General features: G+C 34.9%; 1 protein-coding gene and 1 long non-coding RNA gene across 3 annotated transcripts in view; one reads left to right on the top strand and one right to left on the bottom strand.

Annotated features, from left to right (window-relative positions):
* The window catches only part of LOC133276571 (uncharacterized), a 787,535-nt gene that overhangs the window by 40,871 nt on the left and 728,012 nt on the right, over positions 1-18,652 (top strand). The gene's annotated exons all lie outside the window — the stretch shown is intronic.
* Positions 1-18,652, bottom strand: part of TBC1D22A (TBC1 domain family member 22A) — a 169,894-nt gene that overhangs the window by 115,063 nt on the left and 36,179 nt on the right. For both annotated transcript variants that reach the window (XM_061467491.1, XM_061467492.1), the window contains exon 8: positions 12,876-12,990. In XM_061467491.1, the coding sequence (XP_061323475.1) occupies positions 12,876-12,990 (115 nt within the window). The remainder of the gene's footprint in view (positions 1-12,875; positions 12,991-18,652) is intronic.

Here is an 18,652-nt window from a genome sequence, read left to right as displayed (position 1 = left end):
AATACACTGCTCCCTTTGGAATACATGTCTCTCCCATAGTTACATTAAATGTATTAACTTTCTCTTTCTTCACTATTCTTTCATTTTTACATCTGCAGAAATCTTCTGGTTTCTCTTCATTTTACTGATTCAACCATTATTCCAGATCATATTTTCCATCTATTCCCACGACCAAACATTTCCAATTTGTAGTTTCAAATAAAACAGTTTTAACTAACCTCTTGTGACTTTCTCACAGTACAAGTCTATTACTTTCTTAATTTCTTTAAAAAATGAGACAATGTAAACCACAAAAGATATTTCAAACTTGACAGAAATGCATTGTTTTTAAGGCAATCATATTATCAAATTCATTTAGTTTTTAAAATTCTATAAGTGTACTTTAAACATCATGAAATAACGTCTTCTTTAGACAGATGCAGATAGAAAAAATGCAGAAATACACAGACATGCAAAACAAACTTAGATAATTAAAATCCACATCAGTAATCAGATTGATACATTTAAACACATCATCCTATGCACTAAACCAGGACTTTTGTTAACAGATTTTTTTTTTTTTAATACACAGGGAAGAGAAAGCCTTTCTCCTCAAGCACTCTTTAGCATACCTTGCAGGGAAAAAACAAAGAAAATCCCACCAAACAGAAGAACTAGAAGTATGTACTTGGCTAATACAGACTTTCATTTGACAGATCTGAGAGTTAGCTGAAAACCTCAAATACTTAAAAGACTTACTTATTCTGATTACTAATGACAGAAGTTTTGAGGTTTTTTTTCCTCATGAAAATGTAAAATGGTATTTAATATGGAGTAAAGATGTTAAGCAAGAACAAAACCCATTTTAAGCTCTAAACTACCAAAGGCACTTGAAGCAGAAGACTTCAAGTAGGCACTTGAGGTAGACAGACAGCAAGACCATGGCTCTCCATCTGAAAACCAGTATAGAATCACAGAATGTTTTGGGTTGGAAGGGACCTTAAAGATCATGCAGTTCCAACCTCCCTACCACAGGCAGAGCCACCTCCCACTCGACCAGCTTGCTCAGACCCACATTCAGCTGGGTCTTAAACACTTCCAGTGATGGGGCATACACAACTTCTCTGTCCCAGTGTCTCACCACCTTCATGGTAACCATTGGTTTAAAAGAACAAACAAAACAAATCGGAAATCACATAACCAATGCAGCAATTGTTACAACCTCATACACTTTCTTGGACAGAATGGAAGTGCCTGGTAGTAGTAAAATGGTGCGGAATAAACTTTCAGGATGAACAGAGACAGTAGAGACAACCTGCAGTATAAGAAGCAATTCTGCTCACCTGTCAGCAGAAACAGAAGACAAACTAGTATAATTATGGTACCTCAAAATTTTTGCAACTCATTCATTGAATCACAATATAAAACTAATGACACTTAAAGGTCTTGAAGGCTTCCTCTAGTAAAACATAGGCAGCACACTGAGTAACTCAAACTGCATGAATATTGCAGTGAGCTGAAACCAGTTACTATCAAAAATTTTCATTTAATTCTCTATTTAACAAGAAATCTGGTCATATACAGCAGCATCTTTAAGATAAAAGCAATTAATTCAAAGAGTGGTACCTGGAAGTAGCTACTACCAGTCATCTGATAAATCCTCTGCTCAACACCTAGTCTAATCTTTGAGATAGTACGTTTGCTTCTTCCATAGTTGCTCTTAACAGCTATTCCCTGCTGCCAATCTATCTTAACTCCTTTAGACATTTTTTTAAAGCTTGTCAACCAAACACAGATCAAAAATACAGCAACTGGTGCTTGCTATGCTTTCAATGAAAATACTGCAGTATGATAATTAGTTATATCAGTGCTCTGAAATACTTATTTAGTATAGGTTAAAGTGACAGCTTTGGGACTCAGCACACCAACTTAGTATGCTGATGCCACTTGGAAATTGGAAAAGCATTTTCTAACATGACAAGCCTGAATGACATGGATATTTTCTTCTGAAGCACATGAAAGTTCCTTTTTACTCAAACCCTTATAAAAATAATGCTGACAAAAAAAAAAGAAAAAAAAAGGAAATTTGGGGGTTTTTCTTTTTTCTTTCTCAAACACATTTCCCCCCTCTCTTCTCCTAAAGAAAAAGTTACTTTCTAATATAGCACAGTTTTCCTGTGAAGCTATATTCATAAGAAATCATATATCCACCACTTTGCATTTTGTCTAACTTTTATATTTCCCTTATTACCATCTTTAATTTGACTCAAAAAAAACCAAAACTTAGGAATAGTTTTTAAAACAGGGGAAAGCATTTTTCATTTTAAACTACTTTATTCATATAAACTGCATCAAACTGAATCAGATAAACATATCAGGGCGATTACACTGAAGAACTGGTCTTCGACAAATACATAATTTCAGTTTGGTTTAGAACATCACTCAACTAGCACAAGCACAAGGGAATAAAGAAAATACTTTCCCACGTAAAAAGAAAATCAACTTAAACATGTACTTCCCTTATTTTCAAACAGAAGCTTTTATTTTTAAATGAGAAAAAATTTGAACTGAACTGTCATATTGAATTATATTTTGATAATTGCCCACAGAAGTATGTCGAATAGAGAACAGTTCAGAATTCAGAGAGCATTATCTAGTTTGATAATCAAAAAATACCATGAATATCTAGACTGTAAATAGTAATGTTATAAAGAAATTCAACATTCCTATTAATATTCAGCAAAGCCTACTCTTTGAAAATGACAAACTGTTTCAAATTAGACAAAAACAGTGACAGTTAGAGAAGCTTCATAAACTCTAGTAGACGAATACAACTATGACAGCTGTTCTTTCTCTCTTGTCATTCAAACTTTAATTTAGCTTGATAACTGGAGTATAAAGTTAATGCAACAGAGAAGTTCATTTAATAATAAAACTGAAGTACTATTACTTTATTTTTCAATGTGTTTGTTTGTGTTTTTTTCCCTTCTGTTTCTTTTATGACGTAAAACACTTTCAGTGTTCTGGTTTCATGAGTTGAATTCAGACACGCAGAGTAACTCTATTACCATAAAAACTTGACATATTTTAAGTTTTGCATCAACATGGCTTCCTATTAACAACCCTTTCTGGTTTTCTTCCAAAGGCATCTTTCATATATGCTTTACGTACTGTCCTTTTTTCATTCAGCAAAAATTTATGCTTTAGTTATGTAGATTACTCTTACACCTTAGAATTTCAGGGTTTAAGGGTTTCTTTAGAGGGTGCTAAGTTTTGTTGTTCGGTTTTGGTACTTTTCTAAACAGAGCAAGAAATACAATGACTCAAAATATTAATTTTCTCTGAGAGAACAAAAAAATAACAGGCAATGAAGCAGTTGGATATACTTACTAGGATAATCCTAATGCTTCTTTTTCACTTCTGACAGTAACTGTTAACCACAGCCTGAGAGTTTGAACTTTAATTAGGTTTTTTCACTTCAAATAGATAGAAACCTTTTAAAAAGCATCCACAAAAAATTTGTAGTTTAAATATGTTAATTTCTCCCTGACAGTGAAGCCTACTTCATCAACTAACAAACCCTTATGAACTAAGTAATCAGCACTCTTACTACTATGCATCTGTAATCAAACTATTTTAATACAGTCCACACTTGATTGAAACTTGCAATATGTACCAGCTCATGAGAATAAGACTTTTGATTCTGCAGTTTGTGTGGTTAACCAAATGGACTTTCAAGAACTTAAGTTTGTTTCAAGGGAAACATGAAGATGACTGGAGTTATTTTCTCCATCCCATCAGTATGATATGACTTCAGACACTTTGGTTCTAATGATCTGTGAAGCTACTTAAAAAAAATTGAGATTATAGGAAAATATGACAGAAGTAATATGAAAAATAATTCTACATACAATAAGCAAAAGACAGCAAAGACTAAGCTTTGTCACCTTTCAGGGGAACCTTCAGAAGTAGGGAAAAAAAAATTAATGCATCTATTTTTCTTTTATTAGCCTTGAAGTTAAAACTGGTACCCAGAAAACTGAGATTCATAGCATTTGCTTATCACAGTTACTGCTAAAATTTTGATCAGTCAGTCTCGAATCTCTCCCCATACGACTACTGGATGCACCCATGCATCCAACATTTCAGATGAACCGTTACGATTAGTTTGGAAATCTGACAGTATACTGAAGAGACTGAAATCAAAACTGAAATACAGAGGTAGAGAAGGACTGATTCTGTAAAACAGTATTGCCTAATTATAATAAATCATGGCCATTCAAAACAGTACTAGAAAATAAAAACTGCAGAAAAGCAGGTTGCCATACCCTACATGGATTTTGAGATGCTTTTATGAGTACTCTCTAACTTGCTAAGAAAAAAATAGGTGTAATTCACTAAGACTTATCATGACCACTCAGTTTAATAATACAGCTAAAGCACCCTAAGAGCTACCTGGCATTAAACAGAGATCTTACTTCTCCCTTCTTCCCTAACATGCTCCTATCCCCACATCAGCACTGACGTCCATCTCTGATCCCTAAGATAAGAGCAGAAAGTTAAATTATTCATTTTATTATGGGGCTAGTTTCCTGCCAGTGTAACTGAACTGATCCACCATGCCAGAGAAAACCCAATGCTGACCAACAAGAGAAGGCAGGAATGCATGTCTGGGGTTTGAAAACTGAAAGCAAAGCTACTGATTTTGACATTAGCAAGCCCAATTCAGCTGTGTAACCTAAGCACTTGGCAAACAAACCCTTTTCTGTCCAACTAAACCCAATTTGGAAATACTCAAATATGTAGCTCCACTGTGAAGTTTAAAGAACAGTGAAATGAAACTAGAATAGGCAGGGTACACTGACCTCTGTTAACAGCAAATGGGATCTGGAGTAAGATTAATTCTACAGCATAGAAGAATCTAGTTCACACATTTCCAAGCCCTTTCTGGAAATCAAATACATTAATGAGTAAAACATACATAGCAATATATTATCACCCAACTACACCAAAGAGTTACTTGTCAATGTGTGCACAGCTGCTCTTTATAAACACCTTAAGGTTACTATACTCCAAGAAATGGCAGAAGCGCTAATTGGGTTGGCACAATTAGCTAAAAATCCACTAGTTAAATAAGTAAATCACCTCATTTTGACCAAAGCAGATTAAGAGAGCGCTTATGCAGAGAGATTCACATGTATATTTGATACCGAATGCCACTGACTTCCAGTAGGGTAAGCAACTAAGGAAATAGAGTAGGGAATAAACTAGTCACTAGCAAGACACACACAAAGTGCTTACCTGGGTAAAGCTCAACTACATTCTTTAGGGCCTTTAATATTACAATTACATGAAAAAATAGTCCTCAATTGAAATAGTTGTATAACTCCAAGACACAGCAAAGTGCTCACTGAAGGATTAGTGAAACTGCAGCTAAAAAAATTAGCATTCTAACAAGCTGAAAAATAAAAATAAATTTGTTTAAGTAAATAACCAAAACAAATATCCAAACAGACACACACAAAAGGATCAAAAGATTAAATGCAATTTATAGTTAATTTACCCCCTATTAACCTATTCTTGCCATTCCACAAGTCCTACAGACATATTTGCCCTCCTTCATGCTCTCTCATTCTCTAACCTTCCAAAAACTAAGCAGATGTCCTCTTAATATTATCTACATTTTCCTTACAGTTCTGTTTGCAGTGCCTCCAAATATACAGCTTTATTAACCAGCCCTAGGCACAGCAGTATATTATGGCAAGCACTGCTAGCTGACAAACAATTCAAACAATTCAATGCTCACTATTTTCAAAGTTCTCCTCCTTGATTAAAGCCCATGGAAGGATGTAAAATTGATTTCTTCTCCCAATTAGGCCTGAAAAGATATATTATATATTAGTAAAGAAAATTGATCAGATATTGTGAATGATTTAAGTAAGACATATGTAAAAAATGAACAATTTAAAAATATAATCTAGCCAAGGCTTTTTTAAAGCACTAAAATTTAAGTCTATATTTTTACCTCCTTTGATGCAATGTAAATCATCTGGAGGAATTTAGGGTTTTTCACTATAACTCAAATATCTAAATGAATAAAAAACCCCTGACAACCTTCTGAATTACAGAAGAATACTCATGCATTTTAAAAGCGACTACAAATTCTGAGGATACACAGCTTCTTTACAAGGATCAATTATATCAGGACTGTAAACTTCAGAATCTAAAACTTGCAGTGACTTAAAAATGGGGCAATTAGTACTTTCTGCACAAAAAGAATGGTTGAATTCCAACTGAGGACTCTGATAGGTGGCATAAAAGAGAAGATGTAAGGAGGAAATAAGATCTATAAAAGGGTCTCAAGAAGCTCCTAAATAAAGTAGAACGAGCCAAACCATAAGAAACAGGATAAAACACAATTTAGCTCCACAAGTCAATTTAATAATGAGTTAAGACACATGCTGTCAGGACTGCCTTTCAGCACCTATCATTTCTAGCTTCTTTCCCACTGCAGTCACAACCAGTGCTGTCACACAGCACAGGAGACTGGTACAGAAGAACCATGCCCTCTGCACTGTGGGCAGGCGCTAAATGGGTCTTTTGATTACTTGTGGACCTTTTTCACTTTTTCCATGTGGCAAAAGCAGGAATCATCAATGCATAAAATCAAATTCAGATGCTGTTTATCTTACTCATCATAGTCTTCTCTCTCTTCACCTACTCTGCACAAAAAAATATTTTCACTGGACAATAGACAGGCTTATCAACAGTGTAGAGTGGGGGAACATATTCCTAGAAAGTCAGAAAGTGAATGGCAATTATCTCAAAGCCAGCTAAGGCAATGCTGAACAATTGCTGCATCATGTTTATATATACATATGTGTGCATATACTATATGTTTTGTAACATGTGAAAGCAAAGAGTGTTTCAAAGAGAATAGACAGTTAATTTGAAAGTTTCAGAAAACAGAGCGGCTTGTGTTTGTTGCCAGTCTTTTACAGAGGAATACATAGGATGTTTTCTGGACTTAGGCAGAAGATGTAATTGGGTTTTCAGTACATTCAATACTTGAATTCAAGAGTTTTATGTCAGCTTTCTTCGTTCCTTGGCAACTCAAATCACACAAGTAACAATATCTCATTCAATTATCAAAGAATACTGCATAGAATATTGTTAATGTTTATGAGAATTTCAGTCAACCTCACTGGTATCATGATTATTACAATAAAAAAATCCTGAAAATTATTAAGCAGCACTGAAACACACCTTTGTATGTGGATAACTACACTACTGGTGATTAGCATTAAGGAGAGAAAACATAATGTGATCAAATGGAACCTGTGACATTGAATTTTCATATGACAGAAGAGTGATTTAAATTATTTTGAATAGTTTTTCAGACAAGTTTTACAATGTTTTAAAAAAATGAAGAAACATTTTCTTAATACTTGCAAGAAAATGTTAAAATGTCAGTTACGCATCATGTCAGTGCTTTCACGAAAACTTAATTTGTGTAAGTTTTATAAATCAAACAAATGTGTAAATAAAAACATTTTTATACAGTATTGCTCGAAAAATGTATTTATTTAAACAAAGAAAAGTAAAAAGGTAGAAGTTTGTTACAAAGTGTAATGCCAAAGTTTTCAGAACAGCTCAAGAGCATACAAAGATAGCAAATAAAAAAAAAAAAAAAAAATCTTTTCAGCTTTCAAACTGCAGAAACCCCACATATTCTTCAGCACTCCATCCTGGAAGGCTTTCCAGTATTTCTTTCATGGTAAATCAGAAGACAGCAAGGATGATTCTATCAGTCTCTAACCACTTGAAGGACCTGAGAAAGAGAAGCATCCAGTTAGTCCAGTTATAGCTCCTTGCTCAACTTCCACATTAACAATTTGTCATTCCTTCAGTTTTGCTCAGTCTTTTCTAAGTAGAATAACTACATATATGTTACATCTTTTCCACCGTATCTCCTCAAAACCCCAATGCATGAGCCCTATTCACAATTCTCCACGGACTAGTGCATTGAAGGAACTGATTAAGAAGGTCTAGGTTTTTAGGTAGAAGGATTCAGTATCTCAGATTAATTTATATACTGCAGCAAATCATGGTTTCAAGCTTGGTCTTGTAAAGGAAATAATGCACGTTAGACAAAATTTTACCTTCTAACACTGTAAATATAAGAAAACATCTAGCAGCTCTCTGGAGTCAGTGGGTTAATACTCTTTCCTCTCTGGCTTACTGCCTCACCATTCAGAAATCCAGTTTTATGTACATTCTAAACAGATGTACTTATTGCATAAAAATTACAAATCTCTTAAAAAAGTCTGATAAACAGACAGCTTTTTCATATTTTATGAACAAACACTGAAGAATTACCTCAGACAGAGCCATGATACAATGCTCTGAAACATTCCAATTATACTATGAAAATAACATTTTTAAATACAGCATTCAACAGTTGGAAAAAAATAGTTTTATATTATTTGCAGTAAATATGCTGAAAAGGAAGGAACAAAGGTAATAACTAGTATGAAACCTCATTTTAAGGACAGGAAGCCGCCTGTGACCTATGAGAGGTAATGGAAAGCTAAGCAAGGCAGCTACAGACAGATAAGTGCTTTTCGAGGACCAAAGAAATTTTATGTTCTCATAGTAACACTGGTCTGGGACTAAATCCTATCCCAATTCCGTTAGGATTTCAGCCTGGATTAATTATTCCATAAAGTCATGCCAGTATCAACTTAAAAACACTAGGTAACAGTGTTACGAAAGGATCTAAGATCACAAGAAAAATACTTACAAGAGTAACACCTTCCTTTTCAAAGTTTTCAGTTCATGAGTTCTTGTAGACATCCTCAAATTGTCTTCAGCTCCTCTATTGCAAGAAGATTGCAGACAGTATCTGAATCGCCATTCCAGTCTTCAGCAGCCTCATTTTCCTTCACATTCTTTATCCAACATAAAATGATGGAATGCTAACAACAGTATTTGTTTTCTGCCACTGATTTCCCACTAACTGCTAATTTTCTCTTGACCCAGCACTACTAGGGGTCTCAAAGTGATTTCACACAGCCATTCCACTTAGCAATGGCATGGCATGCATCCTTATTATGATGGTGTTTCTCTTGAGCTCTCATCTCCCTGGATGGTGAATAAATCCAGGTCCTCTCTGTGGTTCTAGATATACACACAAGGCCCAGTGAGTTAATGAAATGCAGATATACAACTGAAATGTCAAATGTATTGAAGTGTAGCTAACTCCATGAGCAAGAAGCCTCAAGAAACTGCGCAGCACAACTTAATGACTGGAAACAATCTAGATCAACAGGAACTCAGGGCAACGGTATGGTGTACAAAGACAGCAACACATGTACAAATTGAAATAGGACTTGCAAGCCAATGCAAAATTTCCTTGTCTACATTTAGTCAAACACTGAGCAGTCATATAGTATATCTTACCTCATTAACAAAAACATCTCTGGAATTGAATCCATATTGACAAGATTACTTTTGACGCAAACTAATATGCAAAAAAGTCACAAAGCTTTCAGGAAAACTGCCCTCACAGGTAATCAGCATTCCTTCTGACAACATACGTTGTAACACTGCTACATCATGTAAGAGATTAGAAGTAAGCGCAAAATAGTTTTCCCATACCACTAATTTTGAAATTCCAAGGAAGCCGTTATGTTATGGTGGAATAAGCTTATAGAACTCTAGTATTTTTCATGGGTTCAAATTCCTCCTTCTCCTCATTTAGACCAGAAATCCTAATCTGAATCTACTATATTCCAGCAAGTCTGGTTATCAACTCCTGTAAAATTTTCTTTAATTGCAGCTGTGCCTCTCCTGGCTTGCTTTGACAACCAAGTTCTATCTTGCTGAAAATATTACAGTATTCCACTTTCATTGCAAAGTAGGGAACTAATGAGACATTCACAAATTACACTTTCATCATTCTTACACTACTGGAAGGGTTGACAGAATGCTCTCAACATTTAACATATTCAATTCCTACCTTCAGTCACTTAACCTATTCTAAATGTGGGAACTTATGTGCTAAAATTAGGTACCGCAATCCACACTAATTCATCAAAACGTCTATGACTTCAGTCCTTATAAACAAACCCACAAACCTACTTTGTGCCATTCAGATTTGAATGAAAAGGCAAGTAAGTTATCACTCCCATACATGCCATTTCTATCTTCAAAAGTTCTTTAACAACACTTTTCCAAATAGTTTCTGGATGTCTTTAGCAGACCAGAAAGACTCCCATCACTAGAATAAACACGTCACATACTTGTCATTCAGGATTAAGGATTTAGGGCTCTCTCAGTTGTCATAAAGATAAAATAAACATGGCTTTCCTCCCACCAAAATATTTGACAAAACTGCAATTGCGTGTAAGTGTTATCAAGATTTACTATCAGATGATCTAATCAGCACAGATTTATTATAATGGTGTTAATAAGAATTTATTAATCTTTAATAATCCTTTAGGACATCTTTCTCTTAATTATAGAAAGGACCCAAATTAAAAGGCATTATCATCACTTTCAATGGCATGAATTATGACCCAAGTGACTCAGAGCTGCAAGACAAACACTCCAGTTATACTGAAAAAAATCCACAAAAAAATCAATAGTTAAAAACAGAGTAAGAAATAAGATCCAGAATAAAATCTGAGGTAAATACAGACTCTTACTAGAGTATATATTAAATACACTAGTAGCTTCAACATTTTTGCTAGGAAACCTCTGTTTCTCTGCATTTATTTCTATATATATTACTTAAGCATAATTCATAGTATGAGTTTTGAGTCCATCTATAATTTTACTACAAAATCTCAAGATTTTTTAGGTACTTTGCAAATTTAATGTCCCCATTTCAAGTTTAAGTGTCATGCACATTCTTATTCATTCTAACCTGAAGGCATCACTCAGTGTAACTACAAAGACTCAAATCAAAAAGCTATTTAAAGACATATCTTAGACAGTTTTATGTCACCAGGGGAAGTAACTGCTATTAGCACTAAGCCAGAACCACTAATACATTGAAGAAAATACCCTAATTTCAGTATTTTTCTTATTATATAGAAATCCGCTTTTAAATAAGCTTTCACAATGCAGTTTTCTAAGTTTCATACATTTTCTGTGGCAAAATATCTTTTACGGTTGCTAGGTTTTGAGTTTTGTCTTTCTTCAATGGACACTTGTGGACCAGTTATGCTTTCTGATATGAAAATACCGACAAACTGGCAAATACATTAAAATCAGCAGGGTCTCCAAATGTACGTTGGTGGTAAAGGCAAACTTATTTACCATATTAATTAAATGGTCTATTTAACATGGAATATCAATTCTCTAATCACATCTCATTCGAACTTCTTATTTCAATTAACAACCCCAAGTCTACTAGAGACCCTACTGTTCTAGAATCATTAAGAACATTTTCATTATCTGTCAAATGAGGGAGTAAAAGGCAGAAACTGCAAGTACTCTCAGGAGTAGGCCTCTACCCTACTTAAGAGATGATTAGGGAGAAAGCAGCAGTAGTTCTCATTAGTTGCTTAGCAATGAAATGTCCCTCTATGAAACAAGAAATGAACATAGCACCAGAGGTGTTGCCATGCAAATGAGTAAATGGGTAGTCTATCATCTACTCAAGGATAATCTGTCCTTCATCAAATTTAATCAATCCAGATTAAGACACCAATGGGTATCTTGCATAGAGAAGGTAAGAAGAATTCAGTAACTACAGGCTCATTGATGTAGCCAGGCAAAGCGTTGCTCAAGTTTACATATAAGCATTGTGCATTTTCATTCTATGTCGGTATGACAAATAGAAATACAAGGAAAAGAGTTTTAATTCAAGACAGATAGCACTGTCATTTTTACTGTTTAACCTTACTCTTTAGATCCATGGTTATGTGGATATAGTTATACCCAAGTTATAATGAACTGTTGTTAACGATTAGCCAAACTCTTAATATTTATAAAGACATAAATACCAAACTATAAATTTAAGATAAGGGTGGTGTTCTTGAAAGAGGTGAGCATTTAACCAATATCTGAGTTTGTTAAACAAGTTTTCAAAAAGTACACACACATATATAAGGCCACAAACTCAAGAGATATACAGCTGTTTACTGTTGTTACTAGTGCTGTAAGCCCCAGAATGGCAGAGCTCTCAACCAGAGAAATTTGATTACTGCTGCCTTAATTTTCAGACCCTAATTCCAGACTGCTATTCTTTCAGTCACAGATCCACTTTAACAGGTTCCCTCCAGTTTCCCTGCCATTCATTTGAAAGGTTTCCTTGTTTCCTATGTTGTTTTTTTCTTGTTTTGTTTCGGTGCCTTGTTTTGGGGAGTTTTTCATTGTTGTTGCCTGATTCTGGTTGCATTTTTTAAACCCCTGCTCATTTCATAGATATAATTTAGAGTTTCACAAGCAGTGTGAAACAGAAGAGAAAGAGAAAAAGGGAGAATAAAACCACCTATGAAGAAAAAAAAAAGCATCAGGAGTCATGAACACTTCTTAACTACAGAGCAAGATAAAAGCAAATCCTAGACTGTGCTTTCAGATCTGACCAACGAGAACACTGTCTGCAACTTCCACAGAGGATTATTTGGTTGGGTTTTGTTGAGGGGGAGGTTTTCTGGAATAAAAACCTGAAGGAATCCTGAACTCTAGGGACTTAGATGAAATCTGACTGCTTCTCAGTATATATTCAAAGGGAACTATATAGAATTAAAAGTATAAAAATATATGATAAATTATGCATAAAATTATGCTTTGACTAGCTTGTCCAAATCGTTACTCAGATTAAAACTAAGATACAGTTCCAAAACCAGCAGTAATTCATAATTCAGTATTAAGACAAATCTTACCTATATATTCACAAACGAAGACTACAAAAAAAGGAGTAACAAGATCATTTATGCCCTGAACATATCCACTGGCTGGATGACGTATTGCCCAGATAAACAAAATTCTTTCAAAGATCTGAAAAAGAGTTAAAGAAACTATCAGATAATTTATCAAGTGATGAGCACATTTTAAGCACAACACTTGAAAATTATACAAGGACAAAATTCAACAACACAGAACTACTACTACAGAAACGTGCATACGAAAGCATAAATAAGCATCAGTATTTATAATTAACTTCCAGTGCTAAGTAAGCTTCTCAGATCTTCAAAAGGAAGCATTTTTACTATATTAGTACATTAAAACCAACCTAGTACATAATTAATTTATAGTAGTTACAACTAAGTAGCACTTACTCATTGAACCTTTTCTGAAAATGTAAAATACTTCTTTCCCAAAGAAACAGAAATATTAGATCATTTTCTTATGACTTTTCACCTCTTTGAGAGAAGTATTTTATCAATATATCATTGTATCTATCCCTAAGTAACAGAAAGAAGTACTTCATTTAGCTTTGTTTGGTTTTTTTTAATAATATACCCATAAAAAGAGATTCCGCCATAGTTTGGCTTGTCTAGCACTGCAATGTGGGGTCCTAGACTTGAGAAGCAAGTATACTGGTTAACAGCAACAACAACAGCAAAAAAAAAAATCTATCTGAAAAAATTCAGGAAACACAGAAATAAGGCAACTACCTGCCTGAGGGTATTGCATAACATCACCACCTCAACTGTAAACTGTACCTTGCCCAAGATCTGCAAAAGCTCCTAAGGCCACAACATACCTCATCACGGGAAGGACAGCATGAGAAGAGTACAGAGCAGGGAAATCACACAATTTATCTCTAACCCAATTTAGGTCTGTGATAACCTCTAGTTTTCCTCAATTATTTGATTCTGAACATGCTACATGTCTTAAATGCTTCAAATAAGCAGCAGAGTGAAAGCTGTTGTGTTCTTTGCCCTAACTACAGGTACTCAATCAGGTATAATCTTGCTGAAGCAAAAGAACGTTTGCTTTTCCCTGGAAGGTCTGCCCAAGAAGCCAAAATGCAGAGGCAGCTAAGAGGAGCAGAGAAAGGAGAGCTCAAACCAAATGACTGTGTCAGTCTTAAGATCAGGCCTCCAACACTAACAGAAAAATGAGAGACTTTATAAGGACCCAAAGGAGATTGCATAGTTTGCTGCAAGCCCAGAAGTCAATGAATGCTCATGCTTCAAGAAAGCTAGTAAAGGACTTGACCTCAAAGGACACAACAGGGAGAAAAAGCTGGCATTATTTCTATTCAATCTCACTTCAAGTTTTTGCTACATTAAGAAGTTGACTATTCTAATCCAATTTTAAATAAAAACTTAATCTTTAGTTTAAAAGCCCTCTTGCAGTCATTTTCACGTACAGAAGGATCTAGGCATATATGACTGCATCCAGGTGCATAAGAATTCTATCACAGGCTTCTCTATGAACTACCTGAAGCTGAAACACATTTGCACTTTTTGCTTTGAAAGCAAATATCAACATTCACCCTTCTCCCACAGGCTTTCTTTTAACAACCAGATTTCCTTAATCTCCAGGTTTTACATTTCCCTGGCATGCTGAAAATCCACAGAACAAGGGAAATAGTCAAGAACAATAAATATGAAAAGCTTTGGTGGGCACTGAAACACAAGAAGCATTAACTCAGCTCATGTTTGATCCATTCCAGCTACAATTAAGATTGAGGTTTTGTGATTTCAGTTTTTGGGGCAAAGATTAGGCAGAAAGGGAGGTATTCAGCTAGCAAAAGCTCCACAAAAACCTCATATTCATTAGCTAAGGTGCTTATCCCTTTAGCTATAAATTCTCTGTGATAGTCCCTGTCACCTCATGCTTTTTAATATGTGCTGCATATTAAACTGAAAAAATACTAACCTGTGCAAACCAAGCAATAGCCAATGGGGTTTCATCATCTATCAACAACTGTACAAAGACCCTAAGTTCTGCCATGTACTTTTACATGTACATCACATTTTACATAATTATGCCTTTATGAAATTGGTTATATCACAGCTTTACTATTATTGAAAAACTGCAAATCAAGTTAGCTCACAGCCATCCTTCCTGCTTCTGTCAGTTACTGTTTCAGTTTCAGTAACATTAGATTATCAGTATTACCAGCGTTATCATCCTCCGTTTCACTTCAAATAAAGGACACATTTATCATATTGTAAACACAAATAACTTTTTTGAAAAAAAATTTTAGACAGAAGTGACTAGAAAACCCTATTTAAGTGGCAATTATGTTATGCAGTAGGCTAGATTAAAAAAAACCTTGTGTGATGGGGTTACAAAATATGCACAGTGAGAAACAAACAAACAAAAAAAGTAATTCAGTAAGTAACAGATGTCAAAACACCCATTCTAAAAAAAAAAGAAAAAAATCACAAAAACAGTGCTTTTCATCAAGGCACGCCTCAAATCAAACAATGCTCAAATTTGTACTACCAACTTTTCCTTTCCTGAGAACCTGAAAATATACATAGTGTGCATTGTAAATTGAGCTGCCTATGGATTTCAATGCATTTTTAAAATCCTGGTATGAAAACTAAGGGGATGTGGGGGTGGTATTTGGTTGGGTTTTTTTTGTTTGGGTTTGTTGGGGGGGGTTTATTTAATATTATTGAGCAGGAAGGATCACTTTGTGATTGGCACATCATCTTTAATATCCCCAAATGCATCTAATCACAAATTCCATAAATACACACTAAAATAGTGTTTTCAGTTTCTAATCGTTTTCGTAAAGTTTCATTTACTGTTCTGAATTGAAAAAAATGAGCACTGAAAACCTGAAAGGCAGACTGATTTAAGTTTCTATACAGCACTCATCACTGTGTTCAAATAGGACTCATTAAAAAGGTCACTTTCCCTAAAGGTTTCCTTCTTGATTTCCAAACCAGCAGCAGAAACTGGAATTAATTTTCTACTAGGAACCACTACATCTCATGAGATGTCATTACTGATCAATTATTCTCTTTTGAATTTAACTCTCATTCATGATAACAGAAAGAACTATATTTATATACATAAAGAGAAGAATCCATTAGCTTAACTTATTGCACCTAAACTCTAAACTTACAGCCACTAGTCTTCAAAAGAAACCTGACTGAACTATATGGGGGAAGACCTCCAACTACACTCTCCCACTCTTTGAGGGCCACACTTCCTTCCTCTGACCCAGAATACACAACTCCCATGAAAAACACTTCAAACAGATTTTAAAAGGAAGTTATTCCCACACATAAGACTCAAAAGACCTTCTTCTAAACTAAAACGTTTTATTACAGGAACCAAATTCCAAGTTCAGAGAAGAAATTAAAACAGCTTCATTAATTCTAATGAAAAGCTCTTTGGGAACAGAGACTCAAATACCAGCAAGAACAAAAATCTTGGAATAGCAGCATTTGGAAATTGATGTCAGAAGACACTGTGAAGTTTCTAGATGCATTATGTTTCTGGTCTTTTCACTAGAGCTCTTCCTCGGTCTTTGTCAGCTACAGTTTTTTTACCTCATCCTAAGTGACATTCTTCCTAGTAGCTGTATCATCATCCTACATCGCAGTAGCATCAAAAATTGCTATATAAAAAAAAACAGTTGTAATACCCACAGTCAATTGCACCGCCCTTTGAAACCTCTCTTTGACTTACACTTCAATTCCCTTCTTTATGGCTCTTGACATCACACCTTAAAAAAAAGGGAGTAACTGTTGCTCATCTGGGCCCAGCAACACCTTCCCCCTCTCTTGAAGGGAGTCAGGTCTGGGAACAATGCAAGGCCCCTGTCCACATTGAGCCCCTGGGCACAGAAATGGTTTCCCTGTGATAAATGATTAGGCTATGCTAGCATAAGGCTCCAAAAACCCAGAAAGGGAGAGGAAGAAACAAGGGAGAAGTTGGATTTGCACTAGTCATTGTAAGATGACATCAAGCCACTTAGGCTTGGCCCTCTTGGATCAGAGAGTGAAGGCAAAGATATATGCAAGCCTACCCCCTCAGCAGCCCACACATATAGTCAGGAGATCAGAGATCAGTGGAGCTCTAAAAACACCTAACACGTGAAGACCCTGAGACCCTGTAAAGTTCAGGATACTGATGGGTCACTAGAAATTAAATTGGAGATTCTCTTTATTGTTCAAATGCTTCCTAGATTTCCCATTATCCCACTTGACTGCTGCCCTCCACCCTTTTCACATTCTTATTCTTCTGTACCAGCAACATCACTTGCTGCCAACTAACAAAATATTACTAAAAGACACCTTTACCAATCCTTTACTGTGAACTAGGGGAAAAAAAAATAAAAACGTGTTAGAGAAGAAGTATGGATGACATAGGTTACGAACAGGGATTTTTCTTTTTTGGGGAAAAAGGAGTTGTTGTGGTTTCTTTTTCAACAAGAAAGCAGCAGCACTCTTGTACAACGCATGCATCACACTGATGACAAGTATGTCTTTCTATTTTATGTGGCTCAATTAGGCTTGTTAAGTGACTCAATTTACTAAACATTCAAACTAAAAAAATGTAAGTATGATCAGCAGCAGGCAGGAATACTGGGCTGTATTCAGGAGCCTGAATTCAAGCACCTGTATACATGAAATAGAATTCTTCATATTGGGGGATAATTCAATGTCACTTGCAAGGGCAACCAGAGTTTTTAAAAAGTATGGATTTAAAATATGTTTATTTTATGGCAATGCTAAAGATGCACCTGTTCAATGAAACACTAGGAAAGCATACATTTGGACAGGTTCAACAAATAACTACAAATGAAAACAATGCTAATTTTAACAAAAAAAACATATTTGCAAATGAGATGCCAGTAAATCACATTAAATGACTATGCAACCTGAAAATTGGTGTTACCTGAAAACAGACAACTAAAACCAAAAAATACCTAATAATTTCAAGTGTTTAATGATGCCACAAAGTGAGCCAGAACTGCGTGCCAGACTCAAACTTTGCTGAATAATATTTGCTATTGAAGTTCTATTGACATACTGGAAGTTACTTAGCAAGAAGTTACCTAGACACAGTATTTCTTTTTTATTTCAATTACTCCCAAGCAATAAAAGAAGTGTTTTATTCTGGGAGGATCTACTAGTTCTGAAGCTGACTGTCAGCATTTTCATTAAACTAGCCTCTTTTCAGATTAACTATAGTTCAGCTATAAAAAGAAAGAAAATCTTCTTTCAACTATGACAGCTTGTAACAAATACCACACTAATATTTTTATCACATTGCCATACTCTCCAATGCCTAAATAAATCCTTTAGCTCTAAGTTACTCATTCAACAAAAAAGCGATTGTAACTATCCTGTAACTAATTATTTTCAATTATTTATTATGGGATACTTCCCCCAACACACTAAGTATTTAACAAAATTACTCACTGCAAATGTTGGAAAACCTTGACCAAATCTTCTCTGATTATCAGCATAAGTTTACTCTAACATTTCTAACTGTACTATTAAAAAAGCAGATATCCACGGTAAATACAAAGCTGTGTCCATACAAACTATTATCAAGTCTGTATGCAGTCTAAAGAAACACATTAACTAGTCCAAGATCCTACAGATTTCTATTTCTATCTGACAATATCATTTTACTAAATATCATTTTCCTTCAAAATAATCTCCCGTAAGAATATTTTATCTGTCTTAGTATCATTTTAAAGCCACTTGAGGTCTCATCCAAAAATTTGGTTAAA

This window comes from Pezoporus flaviventris, unplaced genomic scaffold (assembly GCF_033815535.1).
Source record: "Pezoporus flaviventris isolate CSIRO_AGI_PZ_B2104156 unplaced genomic scaffold, CSIRO_AGI_Pfla_v1 ptg000045l, whole genome shotgun sequence".
In the NCBI taxonomy this organism is placed as follows: Eukaryota; Metazoa; Chordata; class Aves; order Psittaciformes; family Psittacidae; genus Pezoporus; species Pezoporus flaviventris.
The sequence above is the reverse complement of the archived record's forward strand: the minus strand, read 5'-3'. Positions and strand labels throughout refer to the sequence as shown.